This window comes from Pseudochaenichthys georgianus, chromosome 7 (genome assembly GCF_902827115.2).
Source record: "Pseudochaenichthys georgianus chromosome 7, fPseGeo1.2, whole genome shotgun sequence".
Taxonomy (NCBI): Eukaryota; Metazoa; Chordata; class Actinopteri; order Perciformes; family Channichthyidae; genus Pseudochaenichthys; species Pseudochaenichthys georgianus.
In genome coordinates this window covers 32,558,164-32,575,045 of record NC_047509.1, presented here as the reverse complement: position 1 = coordinate 32,575,045, position 16,882 = coordinate 32,558,164, and the positions used below count along the sequence as shown (strand labels likewise).

The 16,882-nt window shown below is 40.0% G+C and overlaps 1 protein-coding gene across 2 annotated transcripts; it reads right to left on the bottom strand.

Annotated features, from left to right (window-relative positions):
• Positions 1-2,968: 2,968 nt before the first annotated feature.
• LOC117450029 (neuronal acetylcholine receptor subunit alpha-4-like) lies at positions 2,969-16,569 on the bottom strand. Of its 2 annotated transcripts, none has more exons than XM_034087999.1 (6): positions 16,291-16,569; positions 12,854-13,005; positions 11,151-11,195; positions 10,956-11,065; positions 7,447-8,881; positions 2,969-6,652 (listed from the first exon to the last, which is right to left on the bottom strand). In XM_034087999.1, exons 1-6 carry the CDS (start codon positions 16,373-16,375, stop codon positions 6,527-6,529), a joined length of 1,953 nt encoding a protein of 650 aa, XP_033943890.1. In that variant the 5' UTR covers positions 16,376-16,569; the 3' UTR covers positions 2,969-6,526. The 2 variants fall into 2 exon arrangements, with proteins under 2 accessions (XP_033943890.1, XP_033943891.1); XM_034088000.2 differs by lacking the exon at positions 16,291-16,569 and adding an exon at positions 15,520-15,597.
• Between the last annotated feature and the right edge of the window lie 313 nt (positions 16,570-16,882).

The following is a 16,882-nucleotide window of genomic DNA, read 5'->3' as shown; positions in this document are numbered from 1 at the left end:
ATATTTGCTGCATATATGAAACTTGTTTTTATTAAATGTTTTAAGTATAGGTTCCATATGAATACTATTGATGTAAACATTAACAGAGGCCAAAATGCACTACTTTGCCTTTTAATTGGCTGTAAGATATTCTATAAGGTTGTGATGTCAAAAATATATACTATAAAGCTAAGGTTAATGTGCTGATAAAGTCGAGTAAACGTGGGATTTGGCAGGAAGGAGAGCCCTCTAGACAATCCACATAGAAAGTATGTGAATGATACATTTTAATACACATTTGTATTGTATGTCTATAGAAAGGGGGTCCAGGCTTTACAGACAAGTGGAGGTGATGACTTCTGCTAGTGGAATTTGGAATATTGCAGAAAATCAGTCCTCCGTTAAAGACATTATTTTTGATAGTTACACGTTTTGTTCAGCAGGACAACCTTAACATATTAATGCCACTTTTATAATAGCTAGTGGCAGAAGCATAACGGTACGTCCACACAGCAGCTTTTCAAAAATCTTGGAGCTGGGCGTGTCTGACAGCTTGGGGATTTTTTGCGAGCAATGTGACCAACAACCAATCACATGAATCTCCCGCCCCCGACATACAAAGCAAAAAACCCCGGGGATTTTATGCGAGCAATATATATATATATATATATATATATAAACTCCCCAAACAGGCGAAAACCTACCAGTTTCACCCACTGTCTCTGCCACCTCCCTCCATGCCTGGTTCCTCCGGTTTGTATTCCGTTAATAGTTCTGGTCGTAAAGAACCGGGTGATTTGCTACCGTAATTTCTCGTTTGGAATATGAGGAAATGAACTGCGGTCTGGTTCTCCCTGCTTACACGCGGTTTGATTGGCTAGCGCTTCTCCTGTCAGATTTGCATAAACGTGTTTGATTGGCTGGCGCTTCCAGCTCAGCTTCAAAAGTTGAACATTGCTCAACTTTTGAATCCTGGAAATCTTCGCTTCGCTCCCTCACAATGCAGTTCGGCGAAAAGCGAGGCAAAGTGACGTCATCCCCATTCAAAGTCAATTGGCATAGAAGCGTTGGAAGCGGTGGAAGATTGGTCTAAAGCTGCTGTGTCGACGTACCGTAAGGGGAAATAAACAGTAAATATCTCATGGTAAAGTGATAAGCAGGGATGTACAGTGTCCTTTGTAAGCCCTCCCTAAAGTCTCTGGATGGACTCTTGCAGGGCAGAGGGCAGCCGCACACTCGGCCCCCTTGGGGAAACCCTGCACACACTCTGATCCGTTGAGTGGCAGCACTTTTAGATTGCTAGTGACTGGAGGGATCATATGAAAATTGCTGATCGTTGGGGGGAAATTGTAAAATACAGTGTGTGAGTTGATTTAATGGGATCCCGTGAGGGTCTGTGCTTCACACTTTACCACATGTATGAGCCCCGGGTCCTTGAGGGAATCCGCTGCACAGCCAGCAGCAGATTCACTGTGTGTGATGTGTGTCTGGATGTCTTCTGTCTTGGCCATCTGTATGCTCTGCACACTCCTGCAGACGTCTGTCTTGTGTATGGATTCAGACTGGCCTATTAGGGGAGTTTTCGCTGCTAATCGGCACATATCACAGCCTGGATTACGCGATTAAGGAGATGTGATGGGGAAATTGATTGGAAGGCCACCTTGACAGATGTTTTATATAGGAATTCACGTTAAGCTGTCCATCTGAGGGCTGCTAGGCTACAGAGGACCACCTATGAATGCATAGAGTACAATGATCTTTTTAGTGTTTTTTTTACCAGGCTCTGTGAGGCAGAGTTTTGCAGTTTGACATGGATCCCATTTTCGAAATACGAAAACAAGTTGTTGTAGTATTCATTGTTTTGTTTCTTACACAACCACCACAACATGTATGCTCGCAATGGTTTCAGGACGTTTTTTAAATTAGCTTTAGCATCAGCATTTTTATCATCTAGCCATCATGATGTGTACTCTCAGGACCCTTTTACAGGGCTTGTATTTTAATAGTGAACACATTCATACCTAAAATAAATACAATTGCACATACAGTAGGCCTATCTACAGTATACATACAGGCGGGTATCTCCTAACCACCAGCAGCATTACCATTGGGTTCATCATGTGCCAAGGTTTATTAATTTGTCTCCTTGTCTAAATGAATTATCAAAGCCCTGGCATATGTATCTGCAAGCTAATCACTTAATTGAAATTTGCATTGAAGGTCAATTTGTCATCAAGGTAAATGTAATAAGATGACATTTAGTTGTAATGAATAACATTGTGTACCTTAATGGAGCCCTGCCATCTGACGTACACATTTGTAATTTGCCTTTGCACAAGTATTTAATACTGAAATGATGGATATTAAATCCCTGCTGAAAAGGCACGCCTTATGATTTAAATTAGCTCGTCGTTTCATGAAGACCATCCTCATTTCATCGTAGGATTCAATATACAGCGGTATTGTGCTTCCATAGGAAACTCGAAGGACAAATGAATATCCGTTCATATATGAATGCAAACACTAAGTTAACTTGTCGTTTTTATGAAGCTGAGCTTTTTCTTCATTTGGAGTTGCAAGAAAGTGCTAATTTGTATTTCAGACTTTCATCCAGCCTTTCTGGATCACTGCTGGAACCAATGAATAAATACACAGCACTGCCTCCATTTCACCTTGCTTAAATTGCTGTCTTTCCATATTGTGCTTAATTGCAATTTTCTCCTGTCTGTGTTTTACATTAATGATCAATGGGTGGTTCTCTGCTGAGTCAGTGGAAATACAATCGTTTGTTGGCTGAGGTCAACTTTCAGGTCATCACTACGGGCATTCAGGTGTAACGTTATGCTTTTAAATGTAATTGTACGTTTCGCGGAGGCGGAGCAGCAGAAGGCAGATATCTGGGAACAGAATTAAAGTGGAGAGGAGTTGATAACTTGCTGATAACCGTAGTTTAATAATAAAATGATAACAATTTGTGTTTGGTGGATACAATAACAATTCAGAAAAGCTACATGTGATTGGATGCTCGTTTTTTAAAGAAATACATGCACATACTTAAAAACACCTAAGCATAATTTATAAAATCTATTTGTTTAAGTCAATTGTGGAATTAAAATACATTTAAATGTACCAAACTAAAAGTAAAAACTAAGTCATTTGAAATGTACTTTTAAAGGGAAACATCTACATCACACCACAGAGTAGATTAATGTTAGCATCACAGAAATGTTTGAACAATATGTCAAGTTAAATGCTCTTCGCAAATAATATTAAAATAGACAGAAAACTTTTATTTTTGAAAGCCATTAAATGTCTGCTATAGAGAAATAACAGATTGCAGAATGTCCAAATTAACCAATCAGAATTGAGTATTCAACAAAGCTGTGTAGTAAAAACATAGGCCTATATGAAAGCAATGAGAGACTGTACAGTCATACACACCCTGTTGCCTAGTCAACTCAGTGATTGTTGGCAGTCTCATCTGTCGAGAAGGTTCAGTGAGTTTGATTTACTCACCTGTCTGAATGTCATTTTGAGAAACTTGAGCACCGAAAAGTCCTCCCGAGTCTGCTCGACTTCCCTGCGGGTTCATTATCGAAGGATAATATAACCGTCAACTGTTTATGGTCTACTAACACTCTCTGTTTTACGAAGCCCAGGAGTTTCCAGAGGGATAACAAATATTAATTTTGCAAACAAAATGTATGGTATGGCCTAAATGTAAGTACTTTATACCAATGTTTCGGTCAATTGTGCACACCAAATGTGTACAAAGCGCTACTATACCAGACCAGCCTTTTTCCCCAAATGAAGTACAGTGCACCTGCTTAAGTATTGGTATTATTATGATGCAAGGGTTACACAGGTTGCTAGCTCATGAAGATGTCAATTATCCTGGAAAGAGATAACCAGTTGTGGAAATACTTCATCACCATCTACATAACGACATAATCCCCAAGCTCTCAATGTCTTCGCTAATTGCATTTTATCAACAATAATCCATCGCAGAGCTAATGTTGTCAACATGTCTCGTTAACTCGTCCACGGCTAATGTAAAGCTTGATTAAAAAGCTTCTATTTATAGCCAACTAAAACTAAAGACATGTGTCTTAAGCAAGTGGTGGATGGAATCAAAACACGGGAACACTTTAATTAAATGTAGGTAACGAATGAGTGTATATCTTGTGACCACAGTTAGTCAATCATTAGTTCAGTATTCATATATGTTTTTCTCTCTATGGCCACTCCCAGTCTCAGTACTGCTTCAATGCGCACCTAAAATAAAATAAGGATTTGCAGTCAGGACGGTAGGGATTATTTCCAAGAACAGCACCTTACTGAAGGAAAAAGTTCCCCATGGTGTCACTGTTGGAGGATCCACTATTAGCACTTTAGCATTTTGCCAGGTCCATGGGTGGCATGTGGTGGGAGGGGTAATTTTGGTCACAGAGTGTGGCTGTTGGGTTGTGCGTTCGTTTTTTTAACCATGCAGACATACAATAATGCTATGCTAATAACTATATCACTAACAGTTGTGAAATCATTTTTTTTGCAATCCATGACTTGACGTGATTTGAAAAAAAAGCTTTACAGTACGTTGCAAGGTCTCAAAGTGTGTGCCTGATGTGCGTTTTTGTCAACTTGAATTTAGTTAATTTGCCACTTTTGGAATGAGCTAACCACACCGTAATCTTGAAAGCAGTTTATCAAGCTCAACTTGGCCTTTACCCAAAGAATAATCTACAAGAGGTATTTACTCCTAACACTTGCATGACTGAAACTGAAGCAGAATACGAAAGTACCTTTACCTGACTGCTGATACATTCTTAAATTGACCATCATAGCGTTACACTGGAAAACCGTAAATAAATATGTAGCTAACCTATTTGACAGTAAGATGGACTAAATAACGTTGAAAAACTAAAATGTACTCAGTATTCTGATAGCAATCTAGTATATTGCATCAATAGAGGCAGACTATAAATCGGTGGTTGACCAAATATACAAATGATTGGAAAACATGAATAATATATTGTTGTCTTCATCCTTGAGATAAAATAAACTGATCCCATATTATATGCATGCATTATTCAGCTAGCTTGTTGAAAACGCATGAACGTGCACACAGAAGCCGGCCAGTGTGCAGTGCACTGCTACCTCCTGCAAAATCACACCTATCTGGACTTTGTTCAAGTACCTAAAGTAAAAGCGTTTCGTTTCTTGCACCCCTGTACCTGTTTTTCTCCCCACTATATGCAGCCCATTATCCTCTGCCAAGTTGTTTTCTTGCAGTAGAATTCATCTTTGCTTCATAGTTGTAACCGTTTTCAGAATCAATGGTCTTATCATAAGTTTGCAGATATTGAAAAGGTTAATTAAGCAAAGCAGCATAAGTCAGGCAATCTCTTAAAAATCAGCCTCATGTATAATAATAGCATACTTTTTTCTGTATGCTAATGTGTAATAAATTGGTGATAAATAACATTTGCGATTTGCCCCCTGGCATCGCTTCAGAAAAGTTTCTCTTTTGTTCTAAATATTCAATAGTGTCTTCATCAGCCTTTGTACTCTTGCCACCGTCTGAAACCTCCAACTCATTGGCGCTTCAATAACTGCTTCTTCATGTTCAGCACTTTTAAAGCCATTTGATTTCCTGTCAGATCTGATTCCATTGTACAAGGTATAAAATACAGTGTAGGGGCTAGTTATCTTTAATCAAGATAATAAATACAAATATCTCCCAAAATAATGTGGCAGTTATGTATTGATATTCACCACTCCTGCTTTACTCATTTATCAAGCAATAGAAGTAGGAAATAGGTGGCCGGGGTTGAGGCGAGGACGGTTCATTTGCATGACTGGAGAGAGTGACTTTAATTCGAACGTGTTAAAAGTGGTGACAAAAGGAATATTGAATAGATGTGTTTAATTTAACTGCTGGAATTAGAAAATCAGAGAGCTTCATGTGGGCTTAGCTAAACTGTGACCACTGCAAAAAAAGCGTCACACCTGAACACACACAAATCCTTCAAAGATTATTCACCAAATGCTGCCAAATCAGGAAGCTCTTAAAAACGTATATATTTGATGAATATTGTCAGGGTACTATATCATTGAAAGTAGGAATGTTATTGTAGATTCAAACCAAACAGTTTTATAAACATCTTACGTTCTCAGAAAATACAATATTTTTCCTGAGTCTTTGATTTTTCTGTAGTTGTAAATGGTTCAATCTCTATTCTTTTCTCTTTTTTTCCCTTTATGGTGACAGCATGAGCTATACTGCTCAATGTCAAAATGGGTGGTGTGAAAGGATATGTTTCACTGTTGGCCTTTTGCCCTCATAAAGAATTGATATGCCCCGCTGGAATCAATGGCATTTATTTCAACTCGGTTCTCCGAGAGTAACCGTTTGATAACCCGGGCAAGACCGAGAAGTAGGGCTAGTAGTTCTTCTGAAAAAATGAAAAGGTTAATGATAAACCATTCTTTTTTTTATACAAGACAGTCAGTGTTTGTTGCCTCTCTTTCCTTCAATGGTGAGCTTCTAGATCATTCCAGCCAGCCAAGGAGGAAGGAAGAGTCCAACAGATCCCAGTATACACACCAGGACAAACATCCAGAGGAATATCCTGTCAATGACCATGGCCACATACTTCCAGTCCTCTTTCACCTAGCAGAGGAAAGAGACACAGCAGAGAGGGGACATTTCAATTTCCACACCACACAATCTCTCTATTTTTTTTCTTCTTCCAGATGTCGGTTTTCACCCTTGAATGATTTCTCTCGAATGGCTGATTTTTTCATTATGAGGCACCTATCGCCTAAATGTCAGTACATTTTGGCTCACCTCCTGATGAAAAATTCAAGGTCAAATTCAAGTGGTCCTTTTGTCCCAAAGATGGGGGTCCTCTGGCTAGATAAAGAATGGCTGGTGTCACTGAATACAATACCTTTTTTATTTAAAGTTTGGTATGATTGGTATGACTCCAACCTCCAATCTTCTCAAGAGACTCAACAATGAATCACTGAATCAGAACTGTATGGACAAAAGCCTTTTGCTGCTTCCTTATCAAAATCTATTTGAACTGATAAGCATTTAAAATAAATAAAGATGAGTAGTGTAACTATTTACATTGTCATCACCAGAGAACTACAGTATTAACAACCAGCTCTTCATTTTCTGATGAACACTGGCTCAGGGAAACTCTCAATTATGTTATGCAAGTTAGTTTTGTAACAATTTGCAAACTTGAAGATTGTGCTCGTATTTAATTTCTATATGATTGCGGATATAATATAAATAATAATATCCTCTGTTTCCCCCACCAAATCTCTGGTGACAGCCCTAATGTATGTGCTCAGGAGATTGCACTTTCTATAAATAGCTACAAATAGTGTGTATATTTTTTTTGAAATATAAGAACATTTTACATGATTACTTAAATGAAGATGATTTCAACTCACTGAAAAATCTTCATCCTCTGCCCTGAGATGATCAGCGACGTACTGAACTCCCTCTATGGCCCGCTGCATGGCTGGGGAAATGATCAGACCCAGGGTCTGTTGGGTACACACATCTTTAATGGGCTCCACTCTGAGGGGTTCTGTTGGTTGATCTGTGGCAGGCTGTTTCTTCACCCAGCCTGCGATTCCCATGATTCCTGGCCCTTCATCGTGCAGACAGCAGTACTGGAAGCTGCTGGAGCGACATCGATGGCCGGCTTTCTGAGGAAGCTCCTTCTGTTGGTCAGACATCTGCTCTGCGCTGTGGGAACGACCATTTGGGGCCATTGTGTGTATTTCTTCCCTGGATAGGCTGCGGAGTGGGCACATTGGTAAAGTAAGGGGTAAGGACATATGGGAAGAAGACAAGGCGGCACAGTTGAGAACCCGTAGGGGTTGTTTCTCAGAGACAACCGAATACTGTCCAGATCCAGGGCGGGAGAAAAGGTTGGCCTTCATTGGGTGATCATTCCCGTTGTGGTTCTCAAGAGGGGAAGAAGGTGGGGAGGGTGAGCACACATGGATGCTTGGACTGTCGGATGGAGTCTTTGGAAGGGTATCGTTTACCTGGCTCATCTGTCTGAACCCCGTCTCTAACCCTGTCCAATAGGTCAGAGAGTTGCCCGTCGCAGATATGGTGGTCGGACGGTGCATCATCTCTATGAGCTTCTTGCAGTTCTGCTTGGCGGTGCCAGGCGGACGCTTCATGAAGAGGACTCGAGGCACCATGTCCAAGAATACTCTCCGCACCCAATGAGGCATGCCGTGGGTTTGTGGGGACCGGTGATGAACGTTTAACACAAAGACGGTAATTACGATGGAAAGCGTGACAAAGACCATGGTGAACAGAAGGTATTCCCCAATTAATGGAATCACCAGCGATGTGGACGGTATAATCTCTGTGATCAGCAGGAGGAATACAGTTAGGGACAGTAAGACGGAGATACACAAGGTGATCTTCTCTCCGCATTGCGATGGCAAATAAAACACCAGCACAGTCAAACAGGAGATAAGCAGACAGGGGATGATGAGGTTAATGGTGTAGAACAACGGAAGCCTCCGGATGATGAAGTAGTAAGTGATGTCCGCGTAGATCTCCACGCAGCACTCGTACTTTTTGGTGTTGTACTTGCCCACTGCGTTGATAATGACCCACTCCCCGCTTTCCCAGTAGTCCATCTGATCCACATCGCTGGCCATGCTGATCAGATCGATCTTGGAGCGGTCGTAGGTCCACGACCCAAACTTCATCTTGCAGCTTTGCTGGTCAAATGGGAAAAATGTGACGTCTATGCTGCACGAAGACTTGTAAATGGCCGGTGGCATCCACTTTATCCGACCGTCATGGAACAGGTGGGCCTTCGTGAGGTGAGTTACCGCAAAGTCGCCATCAGCGCTGCACATAAGAGGGGAGGAAAGTGGAAAATCTTTTAAAAGAAATCTTTATTAAGAGTTGCTTTTATTAAAATTGTATTCCTGGCCAAGTTCTTCAAGCTATACATTTCAGAGGACTTAAATCTTAACTCAAGTGAACCGTGAATCTTACATTAAAATGTTCTTGTTTGCAAACACATGTAAAGCTTGTTTTAAGTAGATGGTGAACACACAACTTAGAACAATTATAGCACTTTTTTAGTCCTAAAGAAAAACTCTACTTTAAGTAACTACAAGCTAAATGTTTTTTTTTATTTGAATAATTAACATAAGAAATAATGAAACCTTCTGTGCAAAGCATATAAATAGCTACGTTTTATAGACCTGAAAAAAAATGATGGCAGAACATAAAAGGAGACTAAAATACTATGATTTTGTCCATGTCTGAACATAGGATGTGCAGTGCTGTGCAATTTACAATACAAGGGAAAAAAGAAATGTGGCGCAATAAATAGTTTTTGGTGCCAAAGATAAAATACTGGAAGCCGGGGATGTAATCTCTGAAGACGGTCATGGGGACAGCTGCCCCATCCTGCTCTCTGCTCTCCCGCCTCTGTAGTCTGATCCATCTTTGTTAGAACCCTCTCATTACACACCTGAGGCTCACCCATTACTTCTCGCTCAGCTCATCTTCTAACCTAGTCATCTGTCCACATTGTTGCCAATATCTTCAGCACATCGAGATTAGTTCGGCCTGTATGTGTTTTAGACATATGCCTGCCCAGCCTCCTGGGTTCTTTCTTTTCGCCAAATGTAAAATTGTGTTTTGACGTAGAAAACGAGCACTTAAGGGTCAATGTAGTCTCACAAAGTGTATTCAGTTATATTGCTGTATTTATAGTTTCAAGGCCTAAATTCAGGACTACACCAACATCAGCATTTTACCAACAAAACAATATATCAGATATAAGAAAATAGTTGACTTTGTCAATCTTTAGTCTATATCTTCAGTAGGATTTGAAATCAGACATCTATGACTCCTTCTGAACATGTAGTTTCTCATGTCTGAGAAAGCTGAACAATTCGTAAATTGCAAAAGGTTAAAGAAAATGTGTTTGTTAAAGAGGCCCTATTATGCTTTTTGGGGTTTTCCTTTCCTGTAGTGTGTCATATGGGTTTGTGTGCATGTAAATGATCTGCAAAGGCTAACATCCCAAAGTTCTCTCCAGAGGGAGTTCATCTCCCACACACTCCCCCCCCTGCCTGAAACGCCTCCGTTGTAATCCTTTGTTTACTTTCGTAACATAGTGACATCACTATGCAACATTTGCGATTTTATAGGCTAGTGCTCCAACATATTATACGTGATAGAGATGTCCCAACCCTTAGCCTAAGTGGTTCACCAATGACAATAGAGCCGTCCAGCTAACCAATCAGAGCAGACTGGGCTCTGGTTTCTGAATGAGGGTGCAAAGAGGTGCTGCAGACCAATAAAGAGCTTTGTGAACATTAAAGCATCTAAACATGTCACAGATAAGGCACACAATACAAATATTAACCTCAAAATCAGCATAATATTTCCTCTCATTTTGTTAGTGATCCTCTTATATGAAGAATTTACACATATGATATATGAAATGTGCTTACGATGACGTTGCAATGCCCTAACTGAGCCTTGGATCATATTTGTAAAACGATGTGAATATAATGATACCGTTTTTCATATCCGTTGATCTGTGGAGTGAAATAAATACAGGTCTACCTGAGGTACGAACACGGATGCTTTTAATCTGAGGCCCTTTGAAAACCATCCAAATCAAATTTCCTCGTCTAATTCTTAGCCTAATGTAATGCTTTGTGTGATGTTTCCAGCGTAGTTTGTAACCACATCCATTAAGGCTGACCTTGTCCACATGTATTCTGGCTAAATTGCTTAACAACATTGGCAATGGACAGTTTGGCACCACAACAAAATCTTCACGTCTTCCATCTGTTGGAACTAAATCATCAAAATGCAAACATCTGTTGCTATATATTACCGGTAATAGATAGCAGAATCCTCTTTACATAAAAACGAGCTATTGACACGTCCTTACTTGTTGTAGAGCACAATGTCTGGCCTCCAGATGATTTCTGAGGGAATCCGGATGGAGGTGACGTTTTCGTATTCCTCCGGGTTCCAGCGGAGTTTGTAATCATCCCATTCCTGTTCGAAAATATTCTTATAATTGACTGTAGTTTTATATTTGAATATATCTTTAGCATGCGTTTTATCTTTCAATATGACATACTTGCTTCACCCAGACATTTGTGGTCATCATCTGGTTCTTCTCATCCTAAAAAGGAAGAGAACATTATTTTGGCATTCATCTTCTTTAAAATTGGAATTGTATGTCTGGACTTCATCATCGCATAGGTCTTTGAACATATTAATCTTTCTATAGCACAAATCAGCAACACGGCCTTCTTTTTATAAAGATATTATTATTATTGAGTTGTGTAATGCACTGGGAAAAACACATTCTGCAGCCCTTTGTGCACAAACGCCCTGTGTCTGTTGCTTTGCTACAACTTCTGGCATCTCCAGCTTTTTCCCAGCAACATCTAACACACAGCAGTCAGTGTGAACCCACTGTTGGAGAAGACACCTTCACCAAGAGCTGACTCTGTCAGGCATGTGGATTATGTTCTATCAACTAATCGTGTGTCAAAACGTAGAGAATCATTGCCAAAGCCTGCAGGCTGCACATATTAAATCTTGAATTGTGCATGGCTCACGGCAGTTTAAAGTGTTTAAAACAGTTTTTACCTAAGTCAACAGAAACCCTTTACCATAATAATTTCTGTAATGCAGCGATAAGACAAGAATGAATGACAATGTTTTTTTGTTTAGACCAACGGTGGCTGGATTTGAATATTTACTGCCAGTGTTAGCATACTTGACAACTGAATTTAATTTGGGAAAATAATTCTCTTCCGTTGTGGTTTTCATATCCGCTGATAAGCGATCTGTATTTAGATTTATCTCTCTTAGCTTTGAGCTGGTTTCCATTATGAATCATAATGAATATGAAACATGAGACGGATAGAGTACAATTGAAATGTATCGTTTACTCAGCTGCAATGCACCGACATCATGACATTCATAACACTAAATCCAAAGGCCACACAGCTTCTGAAGTGATATTTGCAGGTACATTTATACGTTTTATATATGCTGCATTTGATCAGTTTATTAGCTATTCACCTTGCAAACTGGCATTAACAGTGCACCTTTTTGTACGCATGTTTGGTGGCTCGTTCCACAAGCTGAGGTGCGAGACAAGATGTGTGTTTACGTTTGTGAGTTGGATTATAAGGAGACTTTAGCAGGAACGCTAATATCAGAGGTCTTTGGCTCTGGTGTCGTGTGACAGCCTTCTGTCTGGATGTTGTAGTGGTGCCTATGATAGAACTGTGAAGCTGCTTTCTAAAGAAATGAAAAAGGAACCAATGAAAACCAATCAGCCAAGTTGCCGTTAACATCCATGTCCAAATTGTAATCATAAGGTATTTGTATGTCATTTTCATAATCAGCAATTCAATTAATAAGTTGTGGCAAAAAAAGTGTGCTGCCAAATTAATCTTGACATTTGACCGCCAAATTCAGGACGGATCATTCAAATCAGTTCATCCTTGAGTCCAACTGGACGTTCGCGCCAAATATAAAGACATTTCCTCAGGGCCTTCACAAGAATGGGTCAGACAGATGGACATACAACCCCAAAACATAATGCCTCCGGCCATGGCTGTTTCAGCATTAACATTTCATTTTCAAAATGTTTGTTCCTGATTTGTTCCTCAGAGAAGACCACAAGACAATATTTAAACAGAGCAGATATGAATGCTAATAAGTAAAAGAAGGACACTTTTTTTAATATCAGTTGGACCTTAAAACTGGTATCCGGTGTTTCACTATTGGTAGCACTTAGCAATGCCGTGTGGTTTTACTCACCACATCGATAAGCTGGGCGATGGACAGTCCAAAGTGGACGAGCACTGTGTCAGTTGTGTTTTTCACAGGCCGGGACAGCTTATTGTAACTTGCAAACAAATCATGGAGAAGTCGCTCCTCGCCTTGAGCCCAAAGTCCAACTTGGGAAAAAGCTAAGGGGAGAGAAGAAGAGATTAAACCCACAAGGAAAGCTCTGTGGCTTCTTCTTTAGCCCTAATGTGCCATTTAATACCTTTGTTTAAGACTGAATGTCATTGTACATGCATCAGATAACATTGTTCCTCCTTTGTGTCCAATCATGACAGGGCCTATCGACTTTTTTTGCACATTTAGACTCAAACCTTAATTTCAAATGCATAACATTAATACTGGATATATTTTCAAGCATGTACAATACATTTGTCTATAATGGATTTAGCTGATCTTTGCCACCGCCAATAATTCACTGTACAGAGTGCAATCTGAAAGGAGGGTGACCTCTATTATACAGGTGGCGTATGGTTACAGGAGACCGTATCTGAGAGATGAGAGGGGGGGGGGGGTGCGGGAGATGCGAGCAGAGCAGGAAGCATGAATGCGAGTCTGAGGACATCCGTTGCGTCTCCGAACAGACGTGCTGATGGAGGGATCTGTCCAGACGTCTCACTACCCCCCCCCCCTTGTTAGGATGACCTAACAAGGTCTGGGAACAATTTAGGAGATGAGGAGCGTCCCTAAACTAGCATAGCACAGTGTCCTTTGTGTTCTGATCTTTTGTTTCATTTTTTCCATTTTGGACACTGTGCTTTTGTGAAGGTAATTCAATAGCAAAGTACATTCATCAAAGGCTGGGATGGGATTTGATTTCACCAGCCTCACTGAAAGTTCATTATGCCAGGCATATTTCGATGTCCTTCTTCTGTGGAGAGCGCTGTATTGTATATATTGCATAATAGTCATGCTAATGCAAGGAAGAGTCTTGATTCATCTATGCGTCTACCTATGTTCGTCAGAGGTGATCTGTTGTTCCATTTGTGTTCCTAAATCAGAGACAGCAGTGTTGTTGTCATGCTGTCGTACTTCCTCTCGGGTTCTCCTATGCTATCAATCAAAGCTGATGGACTGTCCTTCAGTTGCCTGAAAACTGGCATCCTCTGTTTCTAAAGGCTTGGGATAAATATCTTATTAAACGGATACATTTTCATTTCTTTACGTGTCGAGCCGCTCAACAACCTTGAAACGTCACTGGGTTTTTCAGATGAAAAAAAATAGACAGGGGTATCTTTGTTTCATCACATCAGCCGCAGAGTGATATCTGTTGAATGCCACTAATATTCAATAAAACGGGGACGCTTCAGTAGATTCTAAAGCAGCGTAGCAACTAATGGGTTTAGGTGAGGGGAGCTTGCAGGGTCTCGTGACTTTGAAAGCTTGCGGGTCAGAGCGGTGATGTGTGCAGGAGAAGGCAGGTAAGTGTGCTCTACAGGACACTATGAATAGGTCTGGTACCGACTGTGATGTACCGGTCACTCAGACAGCTGGGATGTTCAGGTTTCTCCATTCTGTCATAACATGACTCAACTTTATTTTTTTTATTTCAGTGAGAACATCCAGATTGTTTACTCTAAAACGATTACTTTCCCTTGGATGCTTCTCTATGGTATCTGTTCTGAAGTGTATTAATGCATATGATGAACAAAAAAGGAAACTAATAATGTTAGTCATCTGAAAAATGTCTTGTTGAAAAAGCAAATATCCTTCTCCAGTTAGGTGTACTTTCTGAAATGTTCACACCAAAGACAAGCCATTACATTGTCAGATCAGATCTGCCAGTTCTGTCCTCATAAGATAAATGTTCTCTAGTTGGCCACATTTTGGAGTTGAAGCAAATATCACTGAACAGACAAATATCGTTACCAAGTCACTAAGCAACAGTTTCTAACTCCTTGTCCAATCAAAACAGCAACGTGTTTGTGAATTGAAGGTTGTGTGGCCTTTCAGAAATAATAAATCAAGGTTTTGTAATGCAACACTGGGACTGGAGCAGATCAATTGTGCATGATCATTGGAATCGAGAGGGTGGTGGGCTGAACCTTACATTGAATTGTATTTAAAGAAATGAAATCCTCCAATTCCTTGTCCATATTTTCTTTAGACTTTATTTTCTTACTAAAAACAACATTATCTCCTACAAAGGTTCCTCGACAACTAAACTGCACTCTCAAATACTTTTTTCTGTAAACACATTTTCTCCTGGATTACCGTTCAAATCACTTAATTAACGGTGTAATTGAGACAAAGAGCGAGCAAAAGACAAAACAACACAACTACTCAGTTATGTTTAGGTAACAAAACTGGTACTTTAAGGTTGGTTAGAGATCATGATTTGACTTATAATAAGCATGTCCGTTGCATTATTGAACTGACTGATTTTAATTGAAATAACTGCACATTTATTTTTTGTTTCATTTGGGACTCGGAGCAGCGGTCTGCCGGAAAAAGCTCCATTGTTCTGTTTACCCATCCCTCTATCAATACTGACCAGAGAAAATAAATGTATCTTCTAATGTGACTGATTGACATTAAAGGACAGTGATGAAATGTCTGTGTTGAATTTCAGGAAATAAATCTACAATTATCCATGGTTAATCTAAAATCTACCGCGATTTTTTTTTTAAATGTTATACCTTTATTTAACCAGGTGGTCCCATTGAGATCATCGATCTCTTTTTCAAGGGAGACCTGTCCAACATGGCAGCAAGGAGGTTACAACATGAACATAAAACAACAGATAACACAAAAGGACATCGTATTTACATACCTAGAGACATTGACAAGTACCAACAGTGTATTTATATCTCGCCCTGTCAATAAGCCTCACCTTCTTGGTTCTCATATTCCTAAAAGATAACCTTGATGATGCTCAGTGAGTGAGTGAGTGAGTGAGTGAGTGAGTGAGTGAGTGAGTGAGTTTGAGTTGAGTTACTTGAAAAACTAAAGTAAAACTTGATTTATTTTATTGCCGGGTCTGATTATTATATTTTTGACACTTTAAAATACTACTATCCTACTAAAATGCTGTACAAATCAGATGTATTATTTAATAAAGAATTTATTTTCAAGTAAAACAAAAGAAATGTCAAAAATATTTTTTCCCCCAAAATAATTCACTTTTTTTTTTTTTTTCAATATCGCGATAAATATCGTACCGTGGACTTGTTATCGTGATATTATTGTACCATGAGTTTTTGGTATTGTTACATCCCTAATGGTTCAACTTAAAAACAGGACATTATCTGGGATGGAGCACGGCAATATTTTTCTATTTTTCAAAATAGAATGAGTAAAAGTTCCCTATTCTCCAAATATAAAGCACCCCCTCCCCAAAATAATCGTCACATAGTCCCTTAGGTTGTTAGAGACAAGTGGAAAAACTATCAGAGGATTCAAATATTTACCTTCTGAAGGAAGAATGAGGAAAAGTACGCTCAAACATTTGTATAAATCCATACTGAACTCCCTCCAACTTCTGCTGGATGTCATTCCCGATGGTGGGTCATCAGTCCGTCAGGAGGTTCGGATCAGGGTAAACAGCCAGATGGGGGGGTCATGTCTCAGCTGAGGGCCTGGTGCTCCACCTCACTCCATTCCTCCATCTCTTCAGTGTGCCGAACGAAGGACCACGGAGCTGTAGTTCCCCAGATCCAACACTTAAAAGTCCCTCCTCGTTCCACAGGAATCCTTCATCCAAGTGTGGCTTCTCCCTCTCTTCTCCACCCTCTCAGTCTACACCACTCCCTCCCTCGCCTCTCATCTCTCCGCCTCCTCACCTCATCTCCCTTTCTCTCTCTCTCCAACACACATACACACACCTCATTTCTCTCTTTGGATTTCCCTCCCACTTATTTGCTTTTCTCTTTGTTCAAGTTTTCTATCTCTCCTTCACTTTTTTCCCCATGAACTTTATTATGTGCAAGGGGAAAAAAGAGAATATATATACAGTACAGGCCAGCATGTACTGTATGCATGAGCAGTGTTGTGTGTGTTTGT

Bases quoted from the DNA above. Each gene is read 5' to 3' on its own strand.
- LOC117450029 (XM_034087999.1), bottom strand. From the start codon at position 16,375: ATGACATCCAGCAGAAGTTGGAGGGAGTTCAGTATGGATTTATACAAA. The intron at 11,196-12,853 runs GTGAGTAAAACC...CTTCCTTTTTAG, and splicing joins TCGCCCAGCTTATCGATGTG to GATGAGAAGAACCAGATGAT. The intron at 11,066-11,150 runs GTATGTCATATT...ATTTTCGAACAG, and splicing joins CAAATGTCTGGGTGAAGCAA to GAATGGGATGATTACAAACT.